The 22,154-nt window shown below is 38.9% G+C and overlaps 1 protein-coding gene across 1 annotated transcript; it reads left to right on the top strand.

Annotated features, from left to right (window-relative positions):
* The first annotated feature begins 469 nt into the window (after positions 1 to 469).
* LOC119730486 (N-lysine methyltransferase KMT5A-A-like) lies at positions 470 to 2,154 on the top strand. Its single transcript, XM_038203434.1, is given in 4 exon segments — positions 470 to 593; positions 1,107 to 1,209; positions 1,969 to 2,072; positions 2,075 to 2,154. Coding segments are annotated over 4 exon segments (411 nt in total).
* The last annotated feature ends 20,000 nt before the right edge of the window (positions 2,155 to 22,154 follow it).

The raw sequence follows: 22,154 nt of genomic DNA, 5'->3' as shown, positions 1-22,154 counted from the left end.
AGGTCATGAGACCCCCATGACGTCATTATGACGATTTCATTCGGCAACCCTTTATACGAGGTGGGCTAGAAGTGTGCTCCGGTGTAGTCAGTTCGATACAGAAAAAAATTCCAAAATCTAGCTGTTAACATGTTCAACACATATGGTGAAAAACTGCACCTTTAAATTGATGTCACGTGATTTGCGTTTGAATCGTAAGATTTTTACAGGCCATTTTCCAATACTCAACGTCGTCTCTGTCTCAGGCTTCATCTGTTTTTTGACCCCCTTGTTTTAAAGTTGTCCACTCAACAATTAGCCCAATAGTGCCATTGAAACATCAAGTGAGATGCAAAAGAGGCAACTGTTGAAGTATTTTTTATTTCAAGTAAACTTAACGCCTACAGCAAGACACTGGTTTGGAGACCAAGCCGGAGACGGAGACGAAGTTGGGTCCTTTCTTAACAGTGATACATGTATGCATGTGCTGATGGCGCTCAGAAGTCGTACTGGCCTGAGAAGTCATGCCTGTTCATTAGTTGAGGCGCAACAGTACATCGAAAGTGGAAAAGACAAAAGTGGGCTGACTTGTCTCTTCATCAATGAAAATATTGGTAAGAAACTTGAGATGAGGGGAAAAATACATGTAGTTCATCTTGTAGTTACTGACTAAGCTTAACTTTGGGTATCAAAAGGACGTGTACAATTACTACATATGTACTGTCGACAGGCAGAGCAACACTCTCCGAAATGAAGATAGAGTTGCCCTTGTTCTCTTCAGAACCATACAAATACTTGGTCCCAAAAAAGACGTATCAACATGGTCCTACCACAAATCAATAACTTTCAGTACTTTACATGTACATGTACTATACATGTAGATGTGCATTGTGTAGCATTTTTAATGAAATTATCCCGGATTAATTGAAAAAAAGCACACAAGCTCCCTGTCCTCATTTAAAGCCTGTAAGTCTTGCACACAAAGCCTCATGGTGACTCATTGGAAAGCTCATAACAAATTGAAATCCTAGAAAATTATCAATTGGAAAATCATTTTTTTAGGAGCTCCATCTAAAAAGGGCACACAATTCATCTTTAATAGCAATTGAATCTATTTTCTTTTAAAGGACATGGTGTGTTTACAACGCAACCCTTTAAAAGAGGGGAATTTCGTCTTGAATACAAAGGAGAACACATAGAACATAAGGAGGCTATCCAGCGAGAAAAGGAGTATTCTCCTGCGGAGGGTAGCTTTATGTTCTTCTTCAAGCATGGGGGGGGGGGAATGGTAAGTTTAACACATGATGTAGTGAGTTCATTGTTCATTACTAGAACACATCTATTTCTCCTTTATTTGCTTCTATAAAATTGTTATAGTTGTAATGAAGTCATTTATTCCTACTACATGTATATTTTAGTTACTTTATAAGGTATTTTACTTATCAAAACTGGGTAATGGCAGTCAAGAGCTTCCATCCCCAGAAATCAAGATGGCCTAGCTGTGGCTTTATGAAACAATACTGTACATTGCAACAAGCCTCATGTTTTTGTCATTTAACCATCTTATGTGTGGTATTATTTTTGTCTTACATATGTAATGACAGTAACTTTCCAAAATGCTGCTTTCTGTATATCAGCCCATGTATATGTATTTTAAAACTTCAAGAAATATTTACAAAGGGATTTACTGCAAGGCTATGTACATTTTCTTTAATACACCCTCAGGTGAAAAGTCTCCCGTGAAAAGTGTTTATAGCTTGACCTTAAAAAGTTGGCAATAGGAAAAGGCTTGTGGAGTGGCTTTGACAGTTAACTAAAAAGGGTAGAGCCCCACAGAATTATTCAACCCAACTCTCTAGGATGTGATATCATACACATGTATTGGAATTGGTAGATTGTGGACAGCGGGTTAATTTTCTTCTTGCCTGTGTTACTTACAACCGAAAGGTTAATGCTTAGTATTCATTTGATTAGTGTGGATGCTACCAGATCCAGCGGCCTGGGCAGAATGGTGAACGATGATGTTGCAAAGGAGGCGAACTGCAAAATGCAGGTGGTTAGGAACCACTTGTGTTTATTTGCCACCAGGGATGTCCCCCAGGGACAGAGCTGAGATACGATTATGGAGTGTCAGGACTGCCATGGAGAAAGTTTTGGAATTATCCATTTCATTAACAGCTATACTGTTGTCATGGTATACATGTGCCCGAGTCAACTGGACCTCTGATTAGACATTTTTTTTTCTCACGTTCACGGATTTGTCTTCATGCATTGTGCAACAACTGTTAGTCATTATTATTACAATATTGATGCCACTTTCTTGTGAAAATGTAACCTGATGATAAAAAAAATGGGGGGGGGGGGGGGAGGGGGCAATTTAAGTTCTAGTATCTGATCAAGTATTAATTCATCTTTTAAAGCACTAGTGGATAAATTCATGTCTACGACCCCCCCCCCCCCACAACAACAAAACACCCCCCTACAGTTTGGTTTCTGGTTTGTGCAGAAAACCTATGGCTCTTGGAAATCGAGTGAGCCTTTCAGAATTACAATTACAAATAGTTTGTGTTTTTATGCTATCTGTACATGTTGTAGATGTACAGTAACAGGGACACATTGGACCCCAGTACATGCAGAATGACCTTTGACATGGGCACATGGAAACTGGCAAAGCTTATCAGGCAATATCTTTCAAACATTTTCCAATGTGCTATATTGTTTGGTGGAGGCTACTAAAATGCTGTTGTATTGGAAATTATAGAATTTGTTTTCCTTTGCGTGAAAGACAAGCTTAATTATATGCATGTTTAAAGCTATAGTCCATCATTTGTAATTAGTGCATTTTGTTCGTTTGAAGCAACAAAAGTGTTCAAAATCTAATTTGTTTTCCTTTGCGTAAAAGACAAGCTTAATTATATGCATGTTTAAAGCTATAGTCCATCATTTGTAATTAGTGCATTTTGTTCGTTTTAAGCAACAAAAGTGTTCAAAATCTAATAAAGGATACTGAGCAACTAACCTGATGAGGTTTCAGCTAAGCTTCAGCTGTACACTCCGAGAAAAGCAGCATTCTAATATCTCAATTTCAAATCAAAAGTTACTGAATCATGTTTTGAATTGTTTTGAATTGCAGCTATACGCGGCGTCGCGCACTGATCCGACGAATTATAACAACCGCGCGCGCGTGTGCGTCGTTCCAATACTTGTGCGCGCTGCGCTGAATAACAAAACGAACTACTAATTTAAATTTTCCTACGGTGCTTCTTAAGAATAACCGTTGGAAATGCCTTCTTTCGTTGATTACTTCAAAATGACAGCTTGCCAGAAAGAATAATTTCACAGGGAGTTTAGTTCCCTTACTATCTTTCAACCAAGTTTGTTTTTCAATAGTAATTACGCCAGTTACTTTTCGGATGGCTGCAAATGATGGACTATAACTTTAAGTGGAAAATAGATATAAATAACCCAGGTGAAATTCTTATTGCGAGTACATAATTATGTACTTTTATGCCCCGCGGCGAAGCCGAAGGGGCATACTGTTTCCGCCTTTGCCTTCCGTTGGTGTGTGGGTGGGTGGGTGGGTGGGTGTGTGTGTGTGGGTGAGTTTGTGTTACATACCCTATGTGGACTTGTGAACAAAAAAGGTCCACATAATGCAGGTTGTGTTAACCTTATGTGGACTAAGCCGTGTCCACATAAGGTTTTGCCCTTTCTGGAAAACAGGTTTAGAGGCATTTTTGTGTTAGGTTTATCCGTAGCAGAATGAAGAGAAACACTATAGGGAATCATAGAAAAAAATGGGTTAAAAGAGTTTTCACAGTTTAAGTAAAGTTATTTTTTGTACCGAGTTTTCTTAACTACACGAAAACAAAGCAATGTCCACACAAGGTATATAACGTAAGTCTGTGTGGGTGGGTGGGTGTGGGTGTGCTAGAATTTACTACCTTACAGAGACATGCACACAATAGGGAACAAAAGATTGTATACGTCTCCTAAGAACATTTCTATAGATGTCTCCACAAGAATTTCACGAAATAGATAGCGTTTCTATGCCCACCGGTCAACACCAAGAAACTAGACACCCCTGTTGGTCATCACTTCAACCTGCCTAACCACTCCATTTCTGATATGTTTTTGCAGGGCAATGAATCTCTTGGCCATCGTAAGGACTCAGTTCGCCTCAGCAGAGAGAAAGTGTGGATGAATCGTGTTCGAACTATTCAACCACATGGTCTCAACATCCAACTTGGAAATGATTAATCATGTTCTTCCTCCATTGTCTTTTGTTACAGATAATCCACCTGGTCTTCCTTGTGTGTGTTTACCCTTCTTCCCCCACCTTTCATCCCTTTTCACCTTCATTTTCACCTCGCATTATCCCCCTTCACTCTCACACTCTTTTGTCCGTTCCCACTCCCTGTGACCTTTGATCCTTCCCGTTTCTGGTCCCTCCCCTGTTTATACCAGCCCCCTTGTGGTTTGCTATCTCCCTTTGTTTCTTTGTTATCTCATCCTCCCTCCCCTGCATCTTTCCACACCTTTCCCACCTAATCCTCCTTTTGTGTTTCTTCTTTCAGCCCTGCATGTTTGTGTGCATCCCCATGTTAATGTATGTACCTCTGTCATTTCTGTTTTAGCCTCTGAAGAAGAACTTGCTAACTTCACAACGTCAGGCCATATTAATTTGGCCACATTAATTTTTAGAAATAGATATATGGATTTAACTCAAAAACTAGGAATTTCCAAGATAGGTTGATTTGTCGCAAATGGAAGAGTTTTAGAAAAGGGATATTTAGTCCAAAATTTCAGCCCGGGAAATTAATTCTGGTTAAAATAAGAGCATTTTGAAACTTCAATTTCAAACTCGAAAACTTTACTACAGGAGAACAAAGAAATGTCTCCATAAGAATACAATTACCAGAATGTGTGTGGGCGTGTGTGTGTGTGATTAGAGTGTGACTTATCGCGTTGCCTCGTAAGCCAAAATACCCATGCCAACAATAGCTAACATTCCTACGGTCAACGATAATTGTTCGTCTTGGTGAGTTTGTAGTTTCGTGGGCTCCTGGGTTAAAACTGTAGGTGTTGATGTAGGTGCCGGTGTTGGTGTTGGTGATACAATATCGTTCGTCATAGGCTCTGGGGGGTGTTGGTACCTCGACGTCGTCGGTGTCATCAACAAAGTCGTCCGGTTGAGGTTATGAGCTTTAATCTGGCACCAAACCAGTTTTCATAATCTGGGTAGCGATTTGAAGATGGTTGTTATATCCATCGTGCGTTCCAAACCTCAAGTTCATATCTGATGGAATTAAATACAAACCCAGTTTCACGACAAAATTTAAAGGTTTTATGGCTTACTGCATCCAGTCTTGAAATTGATCGATACTCGTTTCCATGTGTCTTCCACGTTGATGATGCTTTCTACGATGACGTTGAATTGTCTCTGAGCATCTAATCCGGTGCCCGATGATAATACGCTTGTTTTTGTTTGAGCCTGCGCACCTAGTAAAGCGAACACGTAAGATCTGGTCGATTCGTTGATCTTTATGATTTCCGCGGGGTAAACGAACTCGTGTCGGGTATAAATCTAACCAAGCAATCTGTACCGATTCATTTTGTTCGATGTAATAACCGTCCAAGGAACGTAAAGGCTTCCACTCTTTTTTAGGACTATCTAGACCGTGATAGCCGCCGTAAATAACGTTGGGGTTGTCGGGTAATGCTCTATCATATTCACCAACCGCAACAAACTTTTCCTTATTAAAGATGTACGAGGTACCTAAACCGTTAGAGTTAATGTCTCTCGTCTGTTTAAAGACTTATTTTGATCTATGCCAAATAAGAAACAGGTATCGGTAAATGCTCTGTGATTATAACTGTTGTCTAGAGCGTTAAATGCGTCATCTCGTCGAACAGGATCTTTCTGACCGTAAAATATAAATGAAAGTTAAAGATGGCCCAAACCTAACGGTTTCTCGCGTTTAAAAGACCGAATCCAACACTGCACCCCGTAGTAGCGCAATAGATCGCCAAATTTAACTGATTTTGATAAAACGACATGGAGTGTGATTTCCAACGATCTACATCCTCGTCCGTTTCAACGTGAGGTAATTTATAGTTCGAGGTTAAGTCGGGAAACAAGGTTAAAAACTCGTTGGTATTATTAACTATGACCTCCAGTTCACTGGGTTTAGTGCTGTTTAAAAACTTTGCCTGGGATGCAGTTTGATGCATTAGCCTGGTTGTCTTGGCTACATTTTGATTTACTTGTTTCGTTACCTGATCAGCTATACCCAATATCTGCTTTTTAACGACTCCTAAAAACTCATTATTTTAGTTTCGGTTTTAATACAAAAAGAATTTTAAATGCATTCGTTTCACTTGTTTCAAAATGAGCAGACTTTTAAATTCGAAGACGTTGTAGATAATTTAAACGCTCAAAAATCTGTACGCGTAAAAAGGGTGTTGTTTAATGCCGGGTATTTTAATATTCCAGCACCACGGAGATTGATTGCTTTACGCAAATAGACGGGAGACCTGCTGAAAGAACTGATGATGGTGTAATATACCCAAAGGTTGTGACAACAGATAGAGATTTTATTGAATCGATGATACCTGAGATACCCTACGACTGTTTAATTAACGACAAAAATACTTTCAATAGAGTTATAAACGATGTTATAGAGGCGTACGAGGAAGACAGACTAGACTCTGCTTTATAATCGATCGGAAAAGAAATAAAACAAATATTTGAAAAGACAGGAACTTTACACAATAAAAGACAAGAAGGAACACAAACCGACGTACAAGACAATACTCTTATAATTTTAATAAGAACAACTTTATTTGAAAGAAAAAACTTCATCAAAGAAGGTAAAAAGATAGCGTTAGAATATATCAAAGGTAGAATAAGCAAACCTAGGGTGAGAGAAATTAGAGAAGCGAGTATAACAATAACACCTTCTGATATCTTAATAAATCGTACCCGTGGGTACGCGCAAACCCGAGCCTGATAGAGTCGAGGGTTTCAAAAAACTTAAAAATTGTATAATTGATAAACTGACATTTTCAATCAGAGATGAAGAAGGACAGATCATCAACAACAAGGGGCTGAGTATAATGAAAGGGTTGGAGATATTTAAATTTTAAAATCGTTTTATATTAAAAACATGAGTATAGATAGTAATTACCCCGATATTTCTGGAGATGTACTCCGATTACAGAGTAACGAAGAAACAAAAGTGTTGGGGGCTATAGCGGAGGCTGTCAGTATTCCCGCTCTCTTGGGTGTTATATCAGCCCGTTGGATTGGTGTTAGAAGGAACGTTTATAGGTGCTTTTGGTGTAGTTATTATTCTTAGAATCGCGTCTAAGCGATTATCTGCCAAGCTAAAAAAGCACGACCAGATTAAAATATTAGCAGACTCTAAACTTAACACGATTGAAGAATACGTGTCTCAAGCCATCAACGACGGAGATATATCGCACGAAGAGTTTTTATTGATAACGAGAGAACTCGCAACATTTAATGAGTTTAAGCAAAAAATTAGAACAAACACCAGCACAAAGCTTCAAAACATTAAAAGCGATTCAGACTTTAAAAAGAAGTTAAAAAACGGGTAGACGAACAGCTGACAAAAAAAAAATCTCTTATCGAAAAACTTACAAGTTCGAATTATCGGTAAAAAAAAACATTTTGAAGGTGATCCACCGAGTCATACCTCTATATTACTTCTTAGGGTGTCACCCTCGGCGCCGCCTTTATTGTAGTGGTCATTGTATCTTTTTGAGTCACTTTAAATAAATCTCCCCCCAATGTTTTGTAATTAACGAGCTCGTTATATTTATTGATCGTTTCTTGGACGTCTTCTGAGTCACTGTGCGAAAGGTAGAATTTGCGGAAATTTCTTGGCCCATGAAAATTGATGATGGAGGTGCACACCCCATTTATGAGTACCAATTTACTCACAGAGTCAGCGTTCAAGTAAACGTGGGGCCAAGTTTACGACTTTTACATAGATCACACGACGTCGAAGCGAAACGTCTTGTAGGAATTTTTGTACCGTTTCCACCTTTTTCCGCGCACAGGAAAGACTATTATTAAAACGGATGTCTCATTTGAACCGGGGCGAGCGGGCTAGTACTATTGGCTACAATGACAATGCATATGCATGCATTTGCATGCGCAGTGGTGGTGGCGGTGTGTACTGCTCATGTATGTGAACATAATTATTGTGTCTAACACGGTCTGCTCGCACACGAGCTGCCACCCACTGTGTGGTGCATCATGCACATGTACATGTACATGTACATGTACATGTACATGTACATGTTCATGTTCATGTTCATGTACATGTACATGTTCATGTGCATTGGCGTGAACTGTTTGCGGAGAACACAAAAAGGGCATATGGGCGTACCAGGATTTCTGTCTAGAAGGGGCAATACGCACATTTCCGCTGGTCTCCTCCATACTGTCTAGTTAAAGGTTCAGCGGGGAAATTTCCCATTGACACTCCTGTATTATGTAGATGCCCATGAAGATGCCCATTATGTTAAATGTGCATTACATTAACTCGATTTAGTCCAGGTCTTTTTGTCTTGTCCCCCTTTCCCATCTATGACGGGCATATGCAATGAAAATGCAAATGAGTGACGTGCTTGTTTTGTCCCAAAACTGTCATGAACATTAATTATCACCAGAGTATTTTTGATTTTTATAACGATGCATGTGCAAAATAGTGAATGGTTTCCCAAATCTTCCAGAGCGGCTTTTACCCATCTATATGCTGGCCTTGTCCAGACAAGCCACATCATTATGACTCGGTTATAACTCCCAGCCGGTTGCGCGAGGTCAATCAAAAGCACGACCCACAAAGTGCCTAAACTTTGGCGGGAGACCTGTAACTGGCATTTTTTTTTATCAAAAACATGGATTCTCAGGCCTTGGAGTGGGCGGTGCAAGCTATACAAGTAGTCCTTATACATGTAGTTTTTTGTAAATACACATGTATTGTTGAACAATATAGCCTTTTCAATGATCGTTTAAAGGGAAGATTTTATAAAACAGAAATACTTTTGCTTTTCCCCAAGATGGTAGTAAAACGAATCGTCCCAAACAAAGAATGTGAAATCATACACTAAATATCCATCCATGTATATGTTTCTGTAAATGAATAATTATGCATAATAATCTATACTTTGATGCCTTTGTAATATTTTTTTTACTAATAAATGGGAGTGGGTTTTAATGTTCAAAGACTTTAATGATCATAACCTATTTGTAATATTGTTAAAAAGGTGATCCAGAATAAAATATTTAATACGCAACTTCAGAAAGTTTTTAGTGAGTTGTTCTGTAATTGTGTCATCAAATTGAGGGTCGAGAATGTGTGTGTTTTCTGAGGGTTAGGGGGGGGGGGTATGTTGGAGGGGAGGAATATTGCCTTAAGGATGCATTATTGGGAAGCCTTTGTTAAACTGATATATTTCAAACATTTTTTCATCATTATAGCTGAATATACTACTCAATTAACGAATGTCCTTGAGCACGTTTCCATGCTTTACAAAAGCCCAACAAACGTTGAAAACTGTACATGGATTTCCATTTTTAGCTTCCATAGGTGCGTAAATCGAGGGAGCGATGGGTGCACTCACTTAGCCTGTAAACTAATGGTAATTGGATAGGTAATTGATAGCCGGAGACGGACGGAATTGGCAAGAAAACGGAATGGTTTTCATACTGATTTGGGTAACCGTTTCCACGGGCGGAAATGTGAATGTTTGCATAGTGAGTCTTGCTCTGGAGACACGGATAAAATCAGTTACTCGAGGTTTTTCTTTTGATTCCTCTTTACAATTGACCAATTGATACATTGCCCTTGAGCATTTTCTGCCGAAAAAAATCAAAGTAACGTGAGATTATTTCACCGCAGGTTTCACAAATTAACAATCCATTCTCAATGATAATCTGGTGATCGCATTGATCTGTTTTATCAGATAGCTTGAGGTATTCACTCTGAAAAAGATTCATTTATAATAAATGATTTACATTTTGTTGATATTTTTTTTTTATTTGAAATAATCTGCAATTGGCGCTCCATACCTGTTTGCGTTCTTTTTATACACTACATTCATGGGCGCTCCATACAAAATTTAAAACATTTGAACAAAGCTCTCAAGTAACTACTAAAGAGCGCGTCTTAAAAAAGACTAATTGATACAATATAATTTCTAAAACACATTTTTACGAACTATGGAACCATGGTCAAAGTGTTTTGAGCGTGTGTTCGTTATTTGCTAGCGCTTTTCTATAAAATGTTCCAATGGATATACATGAAACTTTCCCCAAATGTGTCAAACAAACCAGCCTATAACATATCACATGTGCACTTGTTTTGATAATTGCTACATTTTTTTTTAATATTTGCTTTAATTTGAGTCCAGATTAGTTTGACTTGCCCTGTACGTATAGCGACGTCCCGGGAAATAGTGGAGAGGAGAGGCCGACATGTAATAAACATTACGCAATACCAACTGGAGAGCGTTGAGGGACGTATAGCGTGCTTAATGGTGTTTACCGTAACATTACCTCATCATTTGGGATATTAACATCTGAATTAGGGTTTTAAATGTTTTTGCTAAACGAAAAAAACATGACATCGGGGAATCGGGAAGGTGCACATTTTAATTATAAAAGAACTTTATTTAATGCAACACCAACTGAAAAGTGGAGCGAACATTATTTCCGGGAGAAAAAAGAACAATTTGCCTTTTTTTTTGCTTGTTTCGCGAAACACAAATACATGAATCTGGAGTCAGGAATCTTTAGTTTCAAGTCCGAGTCACAACGGTCAAGTCAAAGTCTTCTGCAGATGTGACTCGAGTCGATTCCGAGTCACCGAGAATGGGACTCGAGACGGACTCTAGTCCTACAACACTGCCAGTTGGTATTAAATCTCAAATGCAAACAACATTTATATTCCACAAACTATTGTTTGTTGTCTATTTACAATGTAAACATCTCTTTCTTCACTTCGAAGAAAGTATATTTGCTTATATATTCACCATGTGTCCATTTCCAAAGAAAGGTGAAGCAAGAACTCACCACCAATTGTGAAATATGTTAATTCTTAAGTGCATGGAACATGATCCGAAAAATGTGTATGACACAACCCTGTCTATTTTAAGGACCGGCCTACGTATTTGTAGATGAAAATGTGAGCAATTATAGCAGCAAATGTAGCTGTAACTACCACTCCATTCAGGAAAAAGAAGAATTGTTCCCTCGTAATCTGCGATAGATTAAAAAAAAAAAAAAAGGAATAAAAGAGACTGTTTTACTTTTTTTCAAAAGTAAACAATTCTTGTTTCCAATTTCGATTGACTCTGACATTCTAACATTGCCAAGAATAACTTTGAAAATGAGATCCGAATTAGGTGACCATCGAAAGTGTTGTCTCAAGTTATGTTACGGTTTGGATAATTAGATTTAACTACTCAGGAATTCAAAGCATTATTATGATTGCGCTTGCCATTTGCAAAAGGAGAGCTAAACGGAGTTCTCATAAATTATGTTGTCGTGTTTCTTTTTTGCTTCGGAGCAAACCAAATGGACAAGTGTAGAAAAAGAGTATCGTTATACTTACCTGGGCAAAACTTGATCCGGACCGTGAAATCGTCCTTCATATCCTGAGCCTGGCAGGTCAGGTTGGCCAAGCTGCCGTCCTTCTGGAGGTTGGACACAGTGTACCTGCTGCTCACGTCCACCAATTCACCTGTGTGGACGACGATCTCTTTAATGGAATCATCTTGCCACTCTTCCTCTCCCATTGCCATGTTATGTTCCAGATACCAGGCTTGGTGTCCGGGACTGTACACTCGAAGGTCCTTCTAGTACCAGGCTGTACGCAGAGTTGCCCGTAGTCGATGTCAACTGTGTTACCAGTCAAGAAATCCATTATCACAATGGAAGACTTCGAAGCTAGGCCTTAGCAGAAAATATAACAAAACGAAAACCGCTATATTGATAAACATTACTAAAAACGTCAAGAGGCCCGTCTAAAGCTCAATTGATGTTTGGTCTACAATTGATAAAAGGCAACCAAGGGTTATAATTTTTCAATGTCATGTATAAGTATGTGGCCGTAAAAGTCTATCCCTGAAAAATAAATACACTTTTTATTTTCTCTAAAGCAATAGGCTTGTTTTAAAGAAAGATCATATGTCGTCGTTTTTCTTTATTTTCTGAAAACCTCCAGAAGCTAAAGTATGAAGGTGCTATATTACTCCTGTACACATGTTGAATGTTGATAACCATTTCGCGAAATCGATAATAACGTTTTCTGATTTCAACTAGATCCGCTGACATTTTATCAAAACAAGGGTCCATGGACGTCGCCAGGTTTTTTCTGGGGGTGGCAAAGCACATTTTCCCCCAAAAAAATCCTTGTACTTTTTCTTTCATATTCTCAATGTATCATTTTTTCGAAATCTCTGTAGACGCCAGTTTGGTAAATGATATTAAATTAATAGCAATTATGACTTCACACCCCCTTTTTTCCTATTTCTTTTTTCCATTTTTTTTTGGTGGGGGGGGGGGTGGCGGGGGGTAATCCCCTTGCCCCATCCTGGCGATGCCCATGCAATAGTTCAAAAGGCTACCACTATAACTGTGATGGTTTAAAAATTTAAATTTAAAAATGTCGAATAAGTGTATAGCCTTTTATACTTGGTGTAAACTTTGTCAAACAAGAAATTTCACAAATGCATTATTCATTTTCGAATCCATTCAAACAAATATTAGTTCAAACAATTTAAGTAAGCTGAAGTGAGGGCGCCACCAAGACATGAGTGAGTATTGATTCGTAACTCTCCCGATATTTCAATTAAATTCATCCCAAAATCGCCGCTTTTTGAATTAGCTAGCTCTCAAATTCCTCGTCATAACATCAACAAGATCATGGGGAATGAAACGGAGGAGAAACCTGCAGCAAAAACCCAGAGGAAAAGGGGGAAAAACACTGCGTCAGTGTCCGATCCTGCGTCATCAGCAGAGGCTACACACAATTGCTGCCAAGATGGCTGCCATGGCGCAGCAGATGTTCACCACAAACTAGACAAGATCATCAAGAGTTTAGAATCTATTGAATCTAGACTAACAACACTCGAGGTGAATTACCATAAGATCACATCGCAGGTAGATGACCACAGCAAAACCATTCTTGAGCTGCAATCTGCTGCTGAATATGCAAGCAAACGTAATGCCGAACTGGCGAGTCTCATCAAAAATCGATGCGATGGTAACCACATCTATTCATGTCAACTCGAGGATAAGATAGAAGACCTACAGAATCGTTCCCGACGTAACAACATAATCATACATGGAGTACCTGAACGATCTGAAGGGGATCAACCCTGCGAGGCCTTCGTCTCTGAATTCCTGACGCAACATATGAAATTAGAAGGTAGTGAGGATATCGAGATTGAGCGCGCCAGTCGCACCCCGGCTCACCGACCAGCCACCGCGGGTACCGGAGGCCGTCAAAAGCCAAGGCCAATTCATTGCAGGCTTCTCCGGTCCACTGATCGGCAGTATGTGTTGAAGAATGCGGCCAAACTACTGAAGGGCAACCAGTACAAGGGGTCATCCATCTACATCTCTGATGATGTAATAAGCAAAGTCCGGAACTACCGCAAAAAACTTCGGGATGAAAATCTGCCATCCATACGCAAAGACGAACGTGTACAATTTGCGTACATCCCATGGTCTATCCCACCAGTCATCAAGTATAAACTGCATACAGGAGAATTCAAGACCTTCACCGGGAAGTAAATCACAGCAATACAACACATGATAATGCACACTTACATTGTAATCTCAATGTCTATATCCTACCACCTTGTTGTGTATTCATCATTATTATTATTGTTATTAGTATTATTGATCTTGTTACAGTAATTGTATCCTCAATGTGATGTACATATTACCCCTTTTTCTTTCTGGAGTGATTTGTTAAGTGTTAGCTCAACAATAATCAGGTACCAGCCATTAACACCTGGAGCAACATCTTACGTAATAATCGATATACTGCGGCCATTGAAATTTAAATTCTACTAAGGGAGAAATGTCACTACTCTTTTCACACCACTTGTTCATTCTTACATTGCGTTTGTAACTCATGTCATTTTTTGCCGTCCAATGTATTGTTTCTATGTTTGTCCGTGTGTACAGGAGTAAATTTTGTGTTATCCTGAATTTCGTCACCTAAAAATAATGTATTAAGTAAGCCTTTCCGTGTATTTTACTGTATTTTTGCAGGCCTTATAAATTATCGTAACAATTTCCTCCAGTTTTATGAATGATAACATAGATCCCGATATAAATTTTGCAACTCAAGAAATAAATTCCGAATATTATGATCAAGATGAGCTCATGAACGAAGTTCATAAAACCACTCACGATCCATTGATGTTGGTTCACATTAATGCAAGAAGTTTACAAAAGAATGTTGACAATATCTCTAATTATGTTAATCTTTTGGATAATTCGCCCTGTGTGGTAGCGATATCCGAAACATGGTTGAAAGATGTTCAAGACCCCTTGGTTCAGGCTAAAATCTTCAATAAGTCCATGGCTATGGGAGTTTTTCCTGAAGGGCTAAAAACAGGTAAAGTTATTCCAGTGTATAAAGGGGGAGATGAACATGAAGTTAGTAATTATAGACCTATTTCAGTTTTATCTTCATTTTCTAAGGTTTTCGAAAAGTTAATTTACAAAAGACTTATATGTTTTATAGATAAACACAATATTTTATCAGAATCTCAATTTGGATTTAGGTCAAACCGCTCCACCGAGATGGCAACTTCTTATGTGGTAAATAGACTTCTTGAGGCCATAGACGACAAAAAGATCGCTATCGGTGTATTTTTAGACTTGTCTAAGGCCTTTGATACAATTAATCATGATATCTTGATTTCTAAATTAGAGCACTACGGAATTCGAGGAATAGTTTTAGACTGGTTCAAGAGTTATTTGTCAAAAAGAAAACAGTTTGTATCATTCAATTCTGCAAAGTCTACATGCAAGACTATTACCTGTGGAGTCCCGCAAGGTTCTGTTTTAGGACCACTTCTATTCATTCTGTATATAAATGATATTTGCAGTACATCAGATGTAATTGAATTTACTTTATTTGCTGACGATACAAGTTTGGTGTATAGTCATAGTAATGTAGATGCTGCTGTAAGTAATCTTAATCATGAATTTCTCAAAATAAGCACTTGGTTGGTAGCAAATAAACTTTGTATTAATCTACTTAAATCAAATTATATCATTTTCTGTCCTAAACAAAAGAAATACGCACAAACCATTCCTTTAAATTTCAATGGTACTATCATGAAACAAGTCAAAACAACCACATTTTTAGGTATACATATTGATGAAAACTTAAATTGGAAATTTCACATTAATACCATATCTGGCAAAATATCCAGAACTGTAGGGATTATGAATCGCCTAAAGTTTTTTGTGCCGGAAAATATCCTTATCATTCTCTATAATTCTCTGATTCTCCCTTATCTTATTTACTCGATTCTCACGTGGGGTGGTTGTTCTTCCCAATGTGAAAAACTACTAATTTTACAAAAAAGAGCGATTCGTATTATATGTAATGTCAGTTATCGTGAACACACTACTCCCTTATTTGCTGCCCTCAAGATTTTACGATTTAATGACCTTTATTACCTAAATTTAGGTAAATTCATGTATAAATATTCAAATAATTTACTCCCATATTGTTTCAACAATTTTTTTACTTTCACCTCGAATATTCATTCATATAATACTAGAAGCGTTTCAAAGCAAAACCTTTACGTTTATTCCAGTAGAACGTCAATGTTGAAAAACGGCCTTGTTCACCGGGGCATTGACTTTTGGAACAGGCTGAGTGATTCAGTTAAATCATCGTTAACTTTATCTACATTCACCAAAAAAATGAAAACTCAATTGCTTAACTCTTATAATGTCTGATGAATAATTATTTTTACTCCTGTTTGTTTTGTTATGTTCCTGTTTTGTCCCTGCGTTTTTGTCCCTATTCGTAACTTGTATGGTAATAGTAGGTATTTGTCCAAAGGTTGGGGTACAAAAGCTATGCTTCACCCTATACCTAACGTTGTTCCAGTATGTATGTTGTTGATTTATGATAAATGTTGGTTTGAATTCAATTTATATCCAGTTATAATAATGGAATTATAACATTAATTTTGTGTATTAATGAACAACGTTGAATAAATGTCTAGCAAATTGAAAAAATTGAATCGGGCTGAGTTCTGCGGTTTTCTTGACGGCTGCACATGTATAGATCGACTTATCGGTAGAATACATGTATGTTTGATAAACCACACCATCAGTTTTAAACTATAAACTGTGAATATTCTGTATATGTTATATTTGTTTACTTGTGTTTTTTTTTTCATAACAGTTGCATATCTCACCAACAACGGTCAACTCCACGTTATCCTTGTAAAGTTTATCACCATCAAACAGTTCGCACCTGTACACGCCCTGAGACGCCTCTTTAACGGGGCTGATGGAAAAGTTGCAGTGCTCTGCACATTGCTCGTGACCCGCGTTAATGCCTATCGAGAAGTGACAGTAATGCATAAGAACTGACTTGAACAACAACTTAACTATAAGTGTTCCACTCGTGTATGTTTGCCTGAGACGGTACAGTTGAAGGTAACATCACAGCCCAGATCAGCCGTGAGGATCTTGATAGGATTTTGTCCTTTTAGAAAACAAAGACACAAATAAAACAATGCGTATTGTTTTCACAAAATATTCTAAGGATATTTTACCAAAATTGGATTGATATTTTCATTATCTCTAAGCTAAAAGTTTAGTTATCAATGTTCTAATTTCTTATATATATTTTACACAATCGTTTGCCCTTTATCAAGCGGTGTCATGCGCCACAGGTATCTAAATGTATGGCTGAATGACCTGAGTGAGTGGTGTTTAAAATTATTTGTGTGTTTAAACAAAATAACAAAAAGTACAATATTAAATTCTTAATTATGACGGCGCATGACACCGCTTGATAAAGGCCATAACGATTGTTTAAAGTCATTTTTTTAAATGAATTTGAACATTGATAACTAAACTTAAAGCCTAGAGATTATAAAAATTATCACCAATCAATGTTCAAATTTATTTTTAATAAAAAATAAACTATTAAATTCTTAAATATGACGTCCACTTTATGTAACATGTAACAAACTATTTTAGCTAGAGATTTGCATGTGTATTAAAAACACCTAACTTCCTGTTTGATGACGTCACAGTATTTGGAGGCAAAAGGTGAACATTGTAATGGCATCGTTAATTGAGCTACGATATACGACATGGACCAAATGATAAAATTAAATTTAAAATATGATCGTTGGCAAATTCTCATAGAAGTAACTTCCAGTCTGATGTCATGAATTTGAAACCTTGCCAAGTTATCTGTGTTTAATTAAGGAATATCAAAAGCGATTTCGCAAAAATTGAACCTATGGTTTGAAAATTTAGAAAGAAACACTATTTAATGTGCCGCTGGGGGCGCCCTCTCGGATGATGATGTCATCACACTGTTTTTATGTGTGTCTGGCTTGCCTCACTACACACTTTCATAATATACATGTCTGTAATAAAATGCTTCCGCTTTTGAGTTATATTAAGCTTTTATTGCACTTCCGGTAACACCGGAAGTAAAGGTCAAGCGGTTTTTGATCCGGTTACATAAAATGTTTATAACGGCATAGTCTACAACCTTACGAAAAAACAAACACGATACTCTATTTAGATCAAAATATATAACGCAAACTATTTTGCCTAAAACAGTCCCTTCAATCGCTTTTAATTTGATATCTGATGACGTCGTGATGACATTACACATTTTATAACATCTTTGTAACATGGTACAAGTTCACACAAGGTTTTGTTATCAGACCGTGAACCATTCGGAAGAACTTTTGTTTTTTTTTTATTTCAGGCTAATGTCTTGCTTTTGAATCCACCTTTGACCTTTGACCAAAAATATAGGTTAAGCGAGATTATTACACGTAATGGTCTATTTAGAGTTATAGGTGAAAGAAATTCGTCATTTTTTCAACGAAAATCGCTTGTAATTTGACACTCAATGACGTCGTCTTTTAAGGTCAGCTTAGGCTATTGGCATAGTAAGCAGCCCCCCCCCCAAAAAAAAAAAAAACCTCATCATTTGCATCAGAATCTTGCAAAATACTAACCAAACTCTTATATTCCAAGGGTTAAAGGGTTAGGATGTGCTGGGGTGGAATGGGGAATGTAGCTGTTTTATTCCCATTGAAGTTTCCCATTGCATACCACGTTGCTCACCATTAACCTCTCTTAACCAAATCCTACTGTATGGCTTCTCGTGCTAACCCGGTTTCTGCTGAATAGCAGTGTGTGTCAGTGAGTCCCTGGTACTATAACAAGGTTACTCCAGAAAGGTGGAGCTCCTTAGAATTGGTTGTCAGTCAGAAGGACAACTCTGGTCACTAACCTTTAAAAGTAAAAGGTGAAGGGGACGAATTGGACGACGGCGAAGACAACTCCGGAAACAATCAGGACAATCTTACACGATGCTAGACCTGAGCATGTGAATGGAATCCGGTTTGTTGTCCTGGAAATTATCAAAACATCAGAAACTATGTCTACAGATTATTCAGACGAGCTGGACGAGTACAAGGCACAACGTTGCAGTTCAACAACTCATTTCCCATTACATATAACTTTAAAGTTGCCGCAGAAACAAATAGTTTTAAGATCCCCTATCTACTATTTTCCCGGTAAAAAGTGTCGTTTGAAAGCATTAACTGCTTTATGGTTATCCATCTAAAGTCGTGTTCTGAGGCAGTAAAGTACTTAAATGTTAATAACCATTGGTAATAATCATCTCTAAATTACTTTAGTTTTTCATTCTTCCGTAGAGGCCTGAAATAAGATTTGTTTATGTTAAATTGCCTTTACAACATCATGTCTTTCTTTGCTTACTGAAGTAAAATTAACATTTCTGTGTGAGCTGTTGCTCATGTTATACGTTTTGTTCAGACCCTTGTTTCGTTTGGTATGGTATGGTATGCGGTTGGCAATCAAAGCAAAGGTAGGATGTTACCCAGTTAAAAAAAAAATCAATGCACACAAAATTATAAATTACAATGCCTTGAGAGTTAAAAAGAATATAAAAGAAATAAAGAAAACTAATCATACACAATGCTCCCTACAATAACTTCCGGTCTGATGTCGTCATGATCCTGAAACTTCGCTAAACCATTTGCAGTTGTCCAAAGAATATATATTGCCAATATTGATATCATTACACGGACCGGCACCGGCCCAAAAAATATTCCCGCAGCGAAACCTGCATCGCTGTATATAGGCTTTACTTTTGCTTAATATTTACCGTAAATGACGCAATATTCCTTCTCTTATCGGGCCTTAATATTAGGTTTTCGACCTCGTTAGCAGAAGTGGGCTGTTTAAACTGCGGCAGAAGATCGGCTGCCCTAAGGTTGCTGGGCATGAAAACATCCTTCCACGAGGGCATGCACAGAACAGTGTACTTCAACGGTGCAACATATGATGCCTTTCCAGTGAGAAGTGGTCCAAATCTCTACGGTATGTTCTTCTCCATGCTCCTACATTACACCCTTGGGGCCTAAACTAAGATTGTCTATACCTGCATACACAAGTTTATGGCAAACTTGTTTAACGCTGCTCGCCTTCTCTCCAAAACTTCGCGAGGCTCTCATCCGTGAACTGCTGTTTGCTGATGATGCAGCGTTGACGTCCCAGTGGCTCATCGATTGCCTGTCCCATCACGCTTGCATTCAGTTTGGACCGACCATCAGTATGGTAAGATCTGTACGGATTTTTTCCGGAATTTCTGTGAGACGAACTAGGAAAAAGACAACTCTGATCACAAACCCTAAAAACTATAAAGAGGAGAGGACAGACCTGTGTTCACAGGAACACAGGTTCGTCCCCTCTATTTATTAATTTTAGAGTTTGTGATCAAACCTTACTAGGTAGAACCCGTAGGCATTCCAACTAGGAGAAGGAAAACTCTTATAACAAACCAGGTTTGTCGAGCACTTTAGTTTTGATTGACAGTCTACTTCAATTTTCAAGGATGCCTTGCGAATAGCCCTAGGAATGGTTAAGGCTAAGGGAATAAACCTCCACTGAAAAATCACAAGTGGTACCCCTAAGGCGGTTGGTGGTGATACAGACTATTATTCCCTTGTAGCCAGCAAAGCGAAGCTCGTACCCCAAAAGCCCCACCACATCAAGACTAGGGGTCACCAGGAATCACTACCTGCTGTACCAACAACCCAGAGAGGACTCAGCAGCATGTTGGCAGTCTGGGAAATGCTCTGTCAGAACCTACAGGCACTGATGACATTGTGGAATCCAGGTGGTCCCATCTGCGTGATGATCTGCTACCTCGCCATTTCTGCCCGGGAAGTGAGAATAGCTCTCCTTGCTCACAAAAAGGACCCCAGTCCAAGCACACAAGATGTGCTCGGGGCTGCAAGAGACCAGTGATGCAAGAGGGCTGTATGAGGGCATCAAGAAGGCAATAGGATCGAATATCTCGAAAACGGCACTACGTATGTCCAAGACAGGAGCAGTTATTTATCACCGATCAAGGGAAACAACTGCAACGTTGGGTGGAACACAAACTTGATATGTACGCTCCACAAAACGTGGTGACAGATGTCGTCCTGGAAGTTATCCAGGACCTGACAGTCATGGAGGAGCTAGACGCTTTGCCATCACAGTTCAGAAAAGCCACAGACTGCTTGCCTGTGGGAAGGCTCCTTGAATTGACGGTATTCAACTCTGAAGTCCTAAAGAGCGGGAAACCAGCACTGCTGCGATGTCTTCATGAACTCCTCTGCCGGGAGAATGGCAACGTTCCACAGGACATGCGTGATGCAAACACTTTTTACAACAACAAGGGCGATAGGTGGGATTTTAATACCGATTGCAGAATCTCTCTACTCAGCTTAGTCGGTGGTCTTGTCCTGACCCGTCTAGAGCTTTGTCACAGTGTGGCCTCAGAGCAGGCAGATCTACTGTCAACTTGATCTTCTCATTTCGCCTCAGCAAGAGAAATGTGAGGAGCAGCAAATGCCACTCTGTACTGACTTCATAGACCTGACAAAGGTTTTCGACCTGGTCAGCAGAAGTAGGCTGTTCAAACTGTTGCAGAAGATCGGCTGCCCCACGGTTGCTGGATATGATAACATCCTTCCACGAAAAAGACAACTCTGATCACAAACCCTAAAAACTATAAAGAGGAGAGGACAGACCTGTGTTCACAGGAACACAGGTTCGTCCCCTCTATTTATTAATTTTAGAGTTTGTGATCAAACCTTACTAGGTAGAACCCGTAGGCATTCCAACTAGGAGAAGGAAAACTCTTATAACAAACCAGGTTTGTCGAGCACTTTAGTTTTGATTGACAGTCTACTTCAATTTTCAAGGATGCCTTGCGAATAGCCCTAGGAATGGTTAAGGCTAAGGGAATAAACCTCCACTGAAAAATCACAAGTGGTACCCCTAAGGCGGTTGGTGGTGATACAGACTATTATTCCCTTGTAGCCAGCAAAGCGAAGCTCGTACCCCAAAAGCCCCACCACATCAAGACTAGGGGTCACCAGGAATCACTACCTGCTGTACCAACAACCCAGAGAGGACTCAGCAGCATGTTGGCAGTCTGGGAAATGCTCTGTCAGAACCTACAGGCACTGATGACATTGTGGAATCCAGGTGGTCCCATCTGCGTGATGATCTGCTACCTCGCCATTTCTGCCCGGGAAGTGAGAATAGCTCTCCTTGCTCACAAAAAGGACCCCAGTCCAAGCACACAAGATGTGCTCGGGGCTGCAAGAGACCAGTGATGCAAGAGGGCTGTATGAGGGCATCAAGAAGGCAATAGGATCGAATATCTCGAAAACGGCACTACGTATGTCCAAGACAGGAGCAGTTATTTATCACCGATCAAGGGAAACAACTGCAACGTTGGGTGGAACACAAACTTGATATGTACGCTCCACAAAACGTGGTGACAGATGTCGTCCTGGAAGTTATCCAGGAC

This window comes from Patiria miniata, unplaced genomic scaffold, assembly GCF_015706575.1.
Source record: "Patiria miniata isolate m_02_andy unplaced genomic scaffold, ASM1570657v1 HiC_scaffold_1, whole genome shotgun sequence".
Classification (NCBI taxonomy): domain Eukaryota; kingdom Metazoa; phylum Echinodermata; class Asteroidea; order Valvatida; family Asterinidae; genus Patiria; species Patiria miniata.
The sequence above is the reverse complement of the archived record's forward strand: the minus strand, read 5'-3'. Positions and strand labels throughout refer to the sequence as shown.